An 11,909-nucleotide genomic window follows, 5' to 3' on the forward strand; every position below is an offset into this window, starting at 1 on the left:
TGACATAAGAATAGTTTTATTTAAATCGTTTAACACTTGTGCAGTACTCCATATTAAGATGTTGAAACACTTTAAACAAAAATCTGTTACGCTTTAAACAGATTAAGAAACCGAATCCTCGTTGGCAGAAGCTAATTCTTACATCACACAGCTAACAGGAGGTAGAATTCTAAAATCTGATTCCAGCACCCACCTGTACCTGACAATTCAAGGCAAAGGGTGTCTTTTATTTTTGTGTTGCACGAGTTTCAGGACTATATAACCTGGATCAACTCTATGGAACAATAATTTAAAAGACAGAAAAGGGCCTCCTATGACAGAAAATTTTAAATTGACTATTATACCATTTATGCAATCAGTGAAGAAAACTGACAACAGAACAGGCCAGGGGTCAGTCAACACACAACACAACGTGTTTTAACAACTTGGCCCAAGGATGAATGAGCATCGTGCATTACCTGTTGTGTGGTCACTTCTCGGCTTTTTTTGAAGGGGGTGGGTGGGGAGGGAACATAAAAACAGAGGGATTCAAACTAGCCCTATTAAACATATCTGCTAAGTTCATGCCTTTGTCTGAAATTAACATCTGAGTGGAACGCGTATTTATCACTCGCATAACACTAGTCTTTTACTGAACTTTAGGGATTCAGCAGGTGATGCTCAGATTTAGGCAAATCCTAGAAGTAATTGCACTGAACAATATCTCAATTCTCAACTGCAAAATAATACTGGGTAATTATTTCAAAGTATGAGCTATAGCTACAATATTAAAAGACATGTATAGTAGAAAAATTCTCTAACTTAGAAAGTACAAATGGTTAAGTCAACAGTACCTACTTACACACAAATGAAACAAAATCAGAATAAACACTCAGCTTTAAGGAGAGGCAACTTCAGCCCAGGTTTTACCACTCAGGGGGAGAAAGTTCCTAGGTGGGTCATTTTGTTCAAGGATGACTTGAAAACCAATTTATCAGGCAAATATTTCAGATCCCAGCAAAGAAGACTCTTCAAGGATCTTGCCTATTAATTCGAGGCCGGAGGACAGACAGTGTGGGGAATTCATTGCTCCCGCCCCTCAGGCCCACCCAGGTTGCCCGCAGTGAGCCTGGATCGTTTGTCTCTAGTGATGCAAGTTCGAATCTTCTCTCCTCTTAGCACAAAACCCACCTGTGTTCTACGTGGCACCACCTGGCTGATACTAACAGCTCGGTGTGCAAAGGACTGAATTAGAAAGCGCCATCAATTCATTAAAGAAAGAATAAAACATAACATGCTTGGTTTGCACAGGCTTAACTTGCTTGGGTCACCCAGCATATTTGGAATTGGCTCCCATTAGTGGTAAATAGAATACTTTGGATCTGGTGCCGAAACTAACATATTTAGGTGAAATCAAGGTTTTGAGGCCCCACAGCATAAACTATGTTTATTTGGGTGTAAAGTGCCAGTTTTATATACAAAGCATAAGTAAACTTTAAAATCTGCTCTGAAGCAGTGAGTCTGTCTCCCTTCGGCCTCATGGTGGTTGCCTGTCGGGTCCCGGGGGATCCAACGCACCTAATCCCCACACTTTGAGGCCGAGAGAGGCGCTGTTAAGAGCCAGGGTGAAGTCGTGCACGGCCAAGCCGAACACGGAGAAGGTCGTTCCTAAACATCCGAGTAGCTTTTGTCTATGCTTTCAACCTAGGTGACCCCGCGCGCGTTTACAGGAGTTGAGGTAGCTACACAGCCACTGATGCACGTTACGGGTAATTCCTGGTGTAGCTGGCTGACAGTTTGAGTAGCTGATTTTTTTTTTTTTTCCTCTTTTGATGAGAAAGGGGGGGAAAAAATCAGCAGACGGAGAGCGCCTCGTCAGCGCCCTTAGAAGTCGGCATCCAGGGTAAAAGAATTCTCGGTCGGACTTGACATCACGCCCATCCTCTGATACTCGCCTACTCTCTTCTCAAAGAAGTTTGTCTTCCCCTCCAGGGAAATATTCTCCATAAAGTCAAAGGGATTCTCTACTCTGAAGACCTGAAAAGGTCCACAGCAAGACATAAATAGAGACCACCCTGCTGCCGAGAGGACCCGGGGGGCGCAGGGGGCCCGACCCCGCCGACTGTACCTTGCCAAAGCCCAGCTCCAGCATGAGCCTGTCTGCCACGAACTCGATGTACTGTTTCATTAAAGTGCAGTTCATCCCGATGAGCTTCACGGGCAGGGCCTCCGTGAGGAACTCCTGGGGACCCGAGGGCAGCATCTCAGTGAAACGGCAGCCCCGGGAGCCCCCCGAGCGAGCGCCAGACCCCTCCCCGGCCCCCGGCGCCCACCTGTTCTATCCGCACGGCGTTGACGATGATTTCTTTCACTCTCTGCTCCGAAGGCTTGTGTAACAGGTGTTTGAACATCAGGCAGGCGAAGTCGCAGTGTAAACCCTGGAAGAGAAGGAGACGACCGCCGTCAAACCAGCCGGCTGCCTGCTCCCAGGAACGCGGGGCAGGAAACGGGCTTTCGGCCGTGCCACCGTGGCCTTAGGCATCGTGCAGGCCCGGGCTAAAAGCAGGGCGGTGGCCAAAGGGAAGGTGACTCAACGGCTGCACGGCCTAGACATGCTCGTCCCCCCAGGGCCCTCCGTGCTGCCCCCTAGAGGACAGAAGCCCAGATCTGCTCCCCGTGGCCCTGCGTGGTGGCCGAGGACTGGGCACCACGTGCACTCTGAGCCTCCTTTCTTTTTTTTTTTTTGTCTTTTGTCTTTTTGTTGTTGTTGTTGTTATTGCTATTTCTTGGGCCGCTCCCGCGGCATATGGAGGTTCCCAGGCTAGGGGTTGAATCGGAGCTGTAGCCACCGGCCTATGCCAGAGCCACAGCAACGCGGGATCCGAGCCGCGTCTGCAACCTACACCACAGCTCACGGCAACGCCGGATCGTTAACCCACTGAGCAGGGGCAGGGACCGAACCCGCAACCTCATGGTTCCCAGTCGGATTCGTTAACCACTGCGCCACGACGGGAACTCCTGAGCCTCCTTTCTTTTACAGCCCGGTGGCCTGCTGTTGCCACTGCTTCTAGCAGGAAAGGCAAAAAAATCACGAGGTGAGTTAGTTTCTAGGTTTATAACCTCACGTTTGGAAATCAAGAATACAATTTCAGGGAGTTCCTGTCGTGGCTCAGTGGTTAACAAATCCGACTAGGAACCATGAGGTTGCAGGTTCGGTCCCTGGCCTTGCTCAGTGGGTTAAGGATCCATCCGGCGTTGCCGTGAGCTATGGTGTGGGTTGCAGACGTGGCTCGGATCCCCCCCTTGCTGTGGCTCTGGCGTAGGCCGGCGGCTACAGCTCCAATTCGACCCCTAGCCTGGGAACCTCCATATGCCGCGGGAACGGCCCTAGAGAAGGCAAAAAGACAAAAACAAAAACAAAACAAACAAACAAACAAAAAAGAATGCAATTTCAAGCAAGTCTGCAGTCTTGGTGCGTTGAACCCCAAGTAACGCTGATGGGCCCTGGGCTAGACCATCAGGGGCTCTCATTCACGGGACGCTCACCAACTCACTTTGAAGGACAGAAGGAGCACACAAAAGACCAGAAATAATAAAAAGCCCATCCCCTATAGGGGGGTACCTATGCATACGGAGAATATGAGTCATTTCAGTAAGTCACCTAAAGCATTTCATTTTCTGCCAAGCACACACAGGGTTGAACCCACAGGTTCCACGTGCCTAAAAGGGATCCCTCCGGAGAACACAAGCTTTGCAGGCTTTCGGGGCGTAGGTTAGCCTCTTATCTGATCGAGACTCACCTCATCTCTGCTAATAAGTTCGTTGGAAAAGGTCAGGCCAGGCATCAGTCCTCGTTTCTTGAGCCAGAATATGGATGCAAAAGACCCAGAAAAGAAGATGCCTTCCACGGCGGCAAAGGCTACGACCCGTTCTCCTAGAGGGAACCCCAAAACATTTCCAGTGAGGGCCTGTGGGCTCAAGAACAAGCCAGTGACGTCACTCGGAAAATGCAACTCCCGGCGAAGCGGGGCTGAGGGCTCCTTACCGTACGTCGCCTCCTTGTCCCCGATCCAGCGCAAGGCCCAGTCTGCCTTCTTCTTTACGCAAGGCATTGTCTCGATGGCATTGAAGAGGAATTCCCTGGTAGGCACACAGAGCGTCAGCCATCCTGGCAAAGACTTCCTGCCCCAAGCTTCTGGCTAAGAGCTCAGGGACCAAGGCCCACCGGGACTCCAAGGGCACTTTCTTTTTACTGGTTTGCTTGGTCCTCCACTGCTCTTTTTTTTTTTTTTTTTTTTTGTCTTTTTGCCTTTTCTGGGGCCGCTCCCGCAGCATATGGAGGTTCCCAGGCTAGGGGTTGAATCGGAGCTGGAGCTGCCAGCCTACACCACAGCCACAGCAATGCAGGATCTGAGCTGCATCTGCGACCTACTCCACAGCGCACGGCAACGCCGGATCCTTAACCCACTGAGCAAGGCCAGGGATCGAACCCACAACCTCATGGTTCCTAGTCAGATTCGTTAACCACTGAGCCACGATGGGAACTCCTGTCCCCCAGTGTTGTTTTTAAAAATCTCAACATTCATTTGGTTTATGTTGGTACAAACGTGGGTATTCATTAGTTCATGTTGAGCCCCAAGATCCACGAACACGAGAACTCAAGTCTACGACACCGAGAGCCTGTATTGGCTTAAGTAACTACTTCAAGTCCAGGTCAGGCCAAGGTTGACAGGCCCTATCTTTTTTAAATTCATAAAAGGAGAAAATCTGAACTGCTGGGGCTGTTGAAACAATGCTGACCCATCATCTCCCCTCACTAGGTGTCCCCCCCCCACATCATTATCATTGGGGGCCATCTGGGCCCCAAATGCCACATGCATTTATAGTCAGTAAAGGCAATTAAGTAAACAACCCGAGATTGCTGCCTGCTGTGCTACAGCATCGATCCCCGGCCCGAAGACCCCATCCACTGGCCCTACACTCACCCGAGCTTATGACCCTCCTCCACCTCCAGCCTATCCTGTGTCCACCTTCGGAGTCCACTGATTCCCCAGCCTCTTGCCCCGATGACCTTGTTTTCTGAAGCCAAGGTCACCAGCCCCATGGGGCTCCTCTCATTCTCTTTCCACGGCTGCCCGGGTCAGCTGGTGACTGAAGCACCAGGCCTTCCCCATCCTACCCCTTCCGGTCATGTAGCCCAATTATCCCCCCACCTTTACCTTCTTTTTTCATTTGTCTACAAACGCGTTCAAATCTTTTTGCCCCAAAGTTTCTGCAACCTGCTAGCCTTGCAAGGCACCGCTCACCTTCCCTCTTCCCGCTCTTCCAAGTCCCACATAAGAGGCTACTCCCAGCTTCACCGCTTCTGTCCCACACAGGCCCTTGTCCTGAACCTGCCCTTAGTAGCAAGGCTACTGCCCATTTCTAACGTTCCCCTCCCTCCAGTCAATATTCAAAATGCAATACAGACCCTCGGTTACCTCTATGTCCCCCCAGGATAGACTTTGTTACCAGTGTGTGTGAAATTAGCCTCATAGCTCACGGCTGCCTCTGCAGTTCTGTGCAATTCCTCACTTAGTCTTATCTTCTATGTTATATTATAAGCCCCTTAAGAGGCCAGTTCTGTTCTACTTTGTATTATTCTCTGCCCAGCCTCACGATGTAGACTGACAGATGTGCCAGACCTAAAAACACTCAGACCTAGATGGGTTTTTTCACCCCACCTTTTTTGGGGGGGATGGGGTCCACACCCATGGCAGTGGACGTTCCCGGACCAGGGATTGAACTTGCGCCACAACAGCAACCCAAACCACTGCAGTGGCAACGTCCCATCCTTAATACGCTGTGCCACAAGGGAGCTCCCAGACCTAGGTTTTTTGCTTGTGGTCAACAGGGATTTTTTTTTCCTTTTCTCCCAGAAGGCACTGATTGGACATTCAAGAGTACACTTCCAGCACTCACAATAGAGTAATCTTTGTTTTTAAATGATGGCTAATAAAGTGAATTTACCCTCTTCTTCAGAGCAGACATCACCATAGGTGCTAGCAATTTCCTGGACTTGGTCATTTTAGAGTCATTTTCCCATGCCTGCCTGATTTCAAAAAGTAACACCCAGAAAGTCCTGAACATGATGATCTATCCCCCAAATACTCACCTTTCTTTGGAATCTTTGATGTAAGTGTCGATGAGGAGGCTATACATTTCAGAATGTATGTTTTCCATGGCAATTTGGAAGCCATAGAAACAACGAGCTTCGGTAATCTGAACTTCTTGGCTAAACCGCTCCACCTAGTGGTGAAACGCAAAATTCAGCTCAAGGGAAACCAACCAGCAGCAACTCAAGGAACCCTGGTGGCCTCACAGCCACTCTTTTGTACCATTATAAGGTTTGTTTCTATACATAAAAAGAGCAGATCATTCTTTTTGAATTCATTGCAAGAAGGATCCACTCAACAAGACATAGGCAACCAAATTATTAAAACAGCAAAGCCCCAAAAAGGAGAGCCAATAGCTGCAAGAGTGGTATACCTATGACTACTGCTTACCATTGTCATTGAGCTTCTCTACATAATTGGGGGGGGGAAATACCATCAGGAAGAAATAAGCCAAGTATATATTATAGAACAAGAAATGCCATGTAACAGATATACTAGCTTCCAGATATATATACATGCAGTATGGGAAAAATTTAAAAGATGAGGAAAGATACTTTGTCAATTTGTCCTCTCTCAAGTCTTGAAGTGACTTTTGAGGGCGGCAGGGCTGGGGTGGAAATGGACACGACAATGACTCACCAAGTTTTCATTCACGATGCCATCACTTGCTGCGAAGAAAGCCAGGACATGTGAAATAAAATATCTCTCCTCCGGCTTCAGGGTCTCCCAGTGCTGAATGTCCTTGGAGAGGTCCACCTGAGGTCGAGACATTCACAGGGGGTTCAAGAGGGCTGGACGTGACACATGCACAACTCTTACACTTCCAGCCTGTTAGCATCTCTTGGTGAGTGTATAGCCCTCACCAGGGAGGACACCCGCAGTGGGCCCCACTGGGAACAAGAGGCAAAGCCAAGCCAAGCCTCTTTCAGACCAGCCTAGTCTAACCGCCTCTGGGCAGGGGTCTTCCCCTAGAGTAAGGGGCACTCCTTTAAGTCTCCCGGGTTCTGGACGGAGTTACCTCCTCAGCTGTCCAGAAGGAAGCCTCTGCCTTCTTATACATCTGCCAGATGTCATGGTATTCTATAGGAAAGATGACAAAGCGCCGGGGGTTTTCTCTCAGGAGCGGCTCGTCCTCCACGCTGGGGGCCGAGAGCTTAGGGTTCTGTCGGGGGGAAAGCAGTGAAAACATTAAGGAGCGGGCAGACGATGAAATTGTCATTTTTCCAGTCAGGTCACGTACACCCAATGATCGGGAATTTCATGGGGTTGAATCTAGGGTCGCTGTCAGGTATGTGGCCTATACACGAAACAGCAGGACTATATGTGGGGAAATAGGCCATGCCCCCCCTGGGTGAATGATCGGGAAGAGACTTGGCGGGAAAGGAGAGCGGGCCCGGGTGGGTGGGGGCAGGCTTTGAAAGGAGACAATGAGGCTTTGGCGCCAAGCGCAGGCTCCTCCCGGCTCCGCCTTCCTGCAGCGCCCCCTCTCCGGGCGCCCCCCGTTCGCCTACGCACCGGCTCGGCGGGCTCCTGGAAGATCCTCCTGGCGGTCTTGCTGGCCAGCACGCGGGTCCCGCTGAGGGTCGGGGGCTGCAGGGAGACGCGTGGTGAGGGGCCCGCCCGCGTCCCACAGGACCCCACCGCCCCGTCCCGACCCCCGGCCCCCGCGCCCGCGCGCTCACAGTGTTCTCCTTGTCCGCCAGGCTGAGCCCTTTCAGGGGCGAGAGCTGGAGCTGCTGCGGGTCGGCGATGGTGGCGAGAGGGACGCGGACGGAGAGCATGGCGACGCGCGGAGGGGCAGGTGAGGCGAAGGCGCAGGTCCTGGGATGCGAGCCCCAGCCCGGCCCGCAGGGGAATTTAAAGCATCCTGAGCGCTCATTGGGCGGAGCCGCCGCTGGCCACGCCCCTCGCGATTCAAGCGCCGCGCGGGATCTCAGGCCGCCCCTGCCCGCCGGGGACCCTCGGGACCGACCCCTCCCAGGCCTCCGGGGGCCGCCGGGTGGGCAGGGGGAGCCACTGCCCGGCTCCCCGAGGGCCCCACTGGACAAAGGCTGCAGCCCCTGCGCGTCTCGGTGGCCTGGCGCGCGCGGGCACTCGCTGGGGCCGGACGGTTTGGGATTGAATGAAACAACGCGATTGGAGCCCGCCAGGCGCCGGAGAGCGGGAGCTGACACCCCACCCCACAGAGCCCCACCTCTCCGAAAACGTCTCTCGGACCGGTTTCGCGGTTCTGGGCGAGAGGTTTTGCAAATGAGGTTGGTGCAAAGGCCAGTAAAACGGCCCCGGCAGCGAGGGAAGCGCCATGGCTGCGACGATTTACATACGTGTACTTGGGGGAGGGGTACAAGGTCCCTGAGGTGTGGGGTGCTCAGCGGGGACCGTGGCGCCTAGCATTTAGGGCCGCTGGCTTCAGAGTCCCGGGGTGCAGTTGCTGTGTCACTAGGACAGGTCACCCGACTTAAAGAATTGGTGCGCTGGTAGCTCTACCTAACCTGTGGGATTCCTAAGAAAATGAGAGGATTAAGTGAGACCATTCATGTAAAATGGGAAGCTCTTTGGAAACCTTCACATTAACAGGAAGGGCCTTTGGTGCAGTTTCCCGCTGAAATCGTGTCTGCTTTCAGACCACTGTCCTCTGTGTCAATATTGTTTTAAAAATGGCAAACTAAGCAAAACCTCCTGGGAAAGAGTCCAGTGTGTGCTTGAAGAACTAGAAATTCATGTACTGCTTATTGGGCATCCAAGATCCTGGAGAGGGGGTTGAAAACCTCCATGGGGGAGGGGGGGATTCGAACTAAGTAAAAGTGTCCATTTTACTTTGTACATGATCTTTCAGATTTGCCATAGATTTTGCCCTGAATGTGGCAAAATTCAAGAAATGATTGCAGAGGAAGCAGTGTTAAGGAGTTCCCATCGTGGCTCCCTGGTAACGAACCCGACTAGTATCCATAAGGACACGGGTTCGATCCCTGGCCTCGCTCAGTAGGGTAAGGATCTGGCGCTGCGATGAGCTGTGGTGTAGGTCCCCAGACGTGGCTTGGATCCTGCGTTGCTGTGGCTGTGGTGTCGGCCGGCAGCTGCAGCAGCTCCAATTAGACCCCTGGCCTGGGACCCTCCATATGCCACGGGTACGGCCCTAAAAAGCAAAAAAAAAGAGCTTCGCATCTCTTAGACAAAACAACTAAGACTCTGGTCTATCTGTTTTAAAGCAGCTCACAGACATTGTCGATTTCCCCTTACTTCAGCATGCACTTTCAGAAAATGGATATTTTTATTGATAGAGGTGTGATGGTTTTATCAGCCACCATAAAACGATCGCAATTATCAGTGATTCTCTGTCCTTCTCTAATCCTCAATGTCGGGTAATTAATACCTGAAGTCCTCCTTTGGGTTGCTGTTCCAGGCACCATGTGCTTTTTAGCTCCTGTTATATTCCGTGTGTACAGGAACCATAAAGTATAACTCGGTGAACTAGCCAGAAACCGTGACTTCTTTTTCGGTTGAACTGCCACGAGGCAGGGGGAAAAGTCGCCATCCTCTCCTTCACCTCCTCCCACCTCTGAGTCATTTGGGAGGTCCCATCCCCTCCCCCCCAGGTCGGGTTTTTACCGCTCTCGCTTTACAAAGGAGGAAGCAGGGGCAGAAGGCTACGTGACTCTGCGGGGAGGTCAAGCCGGGAGGAGGCAGCGGGGCCTGGCTTCTGGTAGGCAGGGCCTCCTCTCTCGCCTGGGTCCCGGAGAGGAAAAGGCCGGGCGGGACGTGGCGGCCCATTCCCCGGAAGAGAGAGCGCCCTCCGCTGCTGCCTAGGGCCGGGCGCTGGAATCTGACCAGGAATCTTCCTGGCTTCCCTCTGCGCCTGTTTGACAGCTGCTCCACGATTGGCCAGTAGGACAGAGACTCCGCCCCCAACCTCCGAGAGGAGGCGCTCATTCGAGCCTTCGGGATCCCACGCCAGGCCACCGTAAGCCCCGCCCCCGCTTCCGGTCCTGCGGTCGCGCGGGGAGAAGTTGTACTTTTAGCATCTAGGGCGGGCGGGTTTGGTGGCCTCTTAAGAGGCGCCTCACCCTACCCCAGCACTCATCACCTATATACGGGACACCGCGCTGGTAATGACACTGACGTCGGTAACTCCACAGCCCCTGGGCCCCTGGACCACGTGATTAACACTTAAAATGCAAAGGACAGTGTGAGGTTCTCTTGAGATCAAGGTCTGAGAGGCAAGGAGAATGTCCAAGGTTATACGGTTCCTAAAACTGCCCAGCTAGAACTTTCCTCTCCCAATTTTTGTTAATAATGTTTTCGGAGTTCCCCTTGTGACTCAGCAGTAACGACTAGTATCCATGAGGATGTGGGTTCCATCCCTGACCTTGCTCAATGCGTTAAGGATCCAGCGTTGCCGTGTAGATCACAGACACCGCTGGGGTCTGGCATTGCTGTGTCTGTGGGGCAGGCCAGCAGCTGGAGATCTGATTTGACCCCTAGCCGGGGAAACTCCATATGCTACAGGTGCAACCCTAAAAAGCAAAAGCAAAAAAATAAATAAATAAAGTTTTCAACAAACAGAAAAACAAAAGAATCCTACAGTCTTCACCCACCACCTGGGATTCAGTGGTTGTTTCCATTTTGCCTTATTGCTTTCTCTTTCTGGACGTGGGAGGCTTTAGTTTTTTCTGGATCATTTGAAAGTGGGTTGTAGAAAGGACACTTCATCCCCAGATATTTCAGCATGTTGCGGCATATAACTCTTAAAAATAAAAACATCCACTAACGTAACCACAACATCATATTCAGACCTAAGAAAACCAGCATTAATTCTCTAACATCACCTAATAGCTTCTAGTCCATAAGCAAATTTTCCCCAGTCGTTTCAAATGTGTCTTTTAATTCATTCACTTTTTATTCAGGATCCTGTTTAGCACATGCATTACATTTGTCCACTGTATCTTTTTAGTCTCTTTAAAATCATATCAAATGAGCTTTATTTTTTGTTCTTTGATTTTTTTTTTTTTTTTAATCTGCAGAGTGGTGGACGTGACAACAAAGTCAGTTACATGCAGTGGCATCAAGACAGTGGTTGTTTGTATAGTTGTTCTTAGGCCCCCCCCCCCGTCTGTCGCTTTTTTGTTTTTGTTTTTGTTTTTTGCTTTTTAGGGCTGTATTCAAGGCATATGGAAGTTCCCAGGCTAGGGTTCAAATCAGAGCTGCAGCTGCCAGTCTACACCACAGCCACAGCAACACGGGATCTGAGCCACATCTACGACCTATACCACAGCTCACAGTAACACCAGATCCTTAACCCACTGAGCGAGGCCAGGGACCGAACCTGCATCCTCATGGACACTAGTTGGGTTCCTTACCACTGAGCCACAACGGGAACTCCATTAGTCTCTTGAATTTGAACAACCGTACTTTGTTTTTAGCCCATGATATTGGCTGTGTGATGTTCAGGCCACTTTTCTTGTGGACTGTCTCACGTTCTACATTTGCCTGATGTGTCTTCAGAGTGTCATTTAACTTGTCTTTCTGATCACTGTATTTACTGTAAACTAGAAGTTGGATCTAAAGGTTTTATTACATTGGGCTTATATTTTTTGCATGTGGTTAAAATATACATAAGCTAAAAAAAATACATAAGCTAAAATTTACCATTTGAACCTTTTTTTTTTTTGTCTTTTTGCTGTTTCTTGGGCCGCTCCCGAAGCATATGGAGGTTCCCAGGCTAGGGGTCAAATTGGAGCTGTAGCCTCCGGCCTACGCCAGAGCCACAGCAACACA

General features: G+C 50.7%; 1 protein-coding gene across 2 annotated transcripts; it reads right to left on the reverse strand.

Annotated features, from left to right (window-relative positions):
* RRM2 (ribonucleotide reductase regulatory subunit M2) lies at window positions 1-9,963 on the reverse strand. 2 transcript variants are annotated; one of them, XM_021087850.2, is made up of 11 exons: window positions 9,744-9,963; window positions 7,817-7,955; window positions 7,650-7,724; window positions 7,153-7,296; window positions 6,774-6,890; window positions 6,134-6,267; window positions 4,025-4,119; window positions 3,780-3,913; window positions 2,313-2,417; window positions 2,108-2,221; window positions 1-2,016 (listed from the first exon to the last, which is right to left on the reverse strand). In XM_021087850.2, the coding sequence occupies exons 2-11, from the start codon at window positions 7,913-7,915 to the stop codon at window positions 1,864-1,866; spliced, it is 1,170 nt and encodes a 389-aa protein (XP_020943509.1). In that variant the 5' UTR covers window positions 7,916-7,955; window positions 9,744-9,963; the 3' UTR covers window positions 1-1,863. The 2 variants fall into 2 exon arrangements, with proteins under 2 accessions (XP_020943509.1, XP_084876104.1); XM_085019978.1 differs by having other exon boundaries at window positions 9,508-9,963.
* Window positions 9,964-11,909: the final 1,946 nt, after the last annotated feature.

Source organism: Sus scrofa, chromosome 3, assembly GCF_054392235.1.
Source record: "Sus scrofa isolate SSC_HxYL_T2T_F1_AM1 chromosome 3, Sscrofa_HxYL_maternal_Yorkshire_Landrace_v2.0, whole genome shotgun sequence".
NCBI lineage: Eukaryota > Metazoa > Chordata > Mammalia > Artiodactyla > Suidae > Sus > Sus scrofa.

Coding starts and splice junctions, on each gene's coding strand:
- RRM2 (XM_021087850.2), bottom strand. CDS start 7,915: ATGCTCTCCGTCCGCGTCCCTCTCGCCACCATCGCCGACCCGCAGCAG. Junction 2,418..3,779: donor AACTTATTAGCAGAGATGAG/GTGAGTCTCGAT, acceptor CTTCTCTTCCAG/GGTTTACACTGCGACTTCGC. Junction 2,222..2,312: donor ACGCCGTGCGGATAGAACAG/GTGGGCGCCGGG, acceptor TCGGGTCCCCAG/GAGTTCCTCACGGAGGCCCT.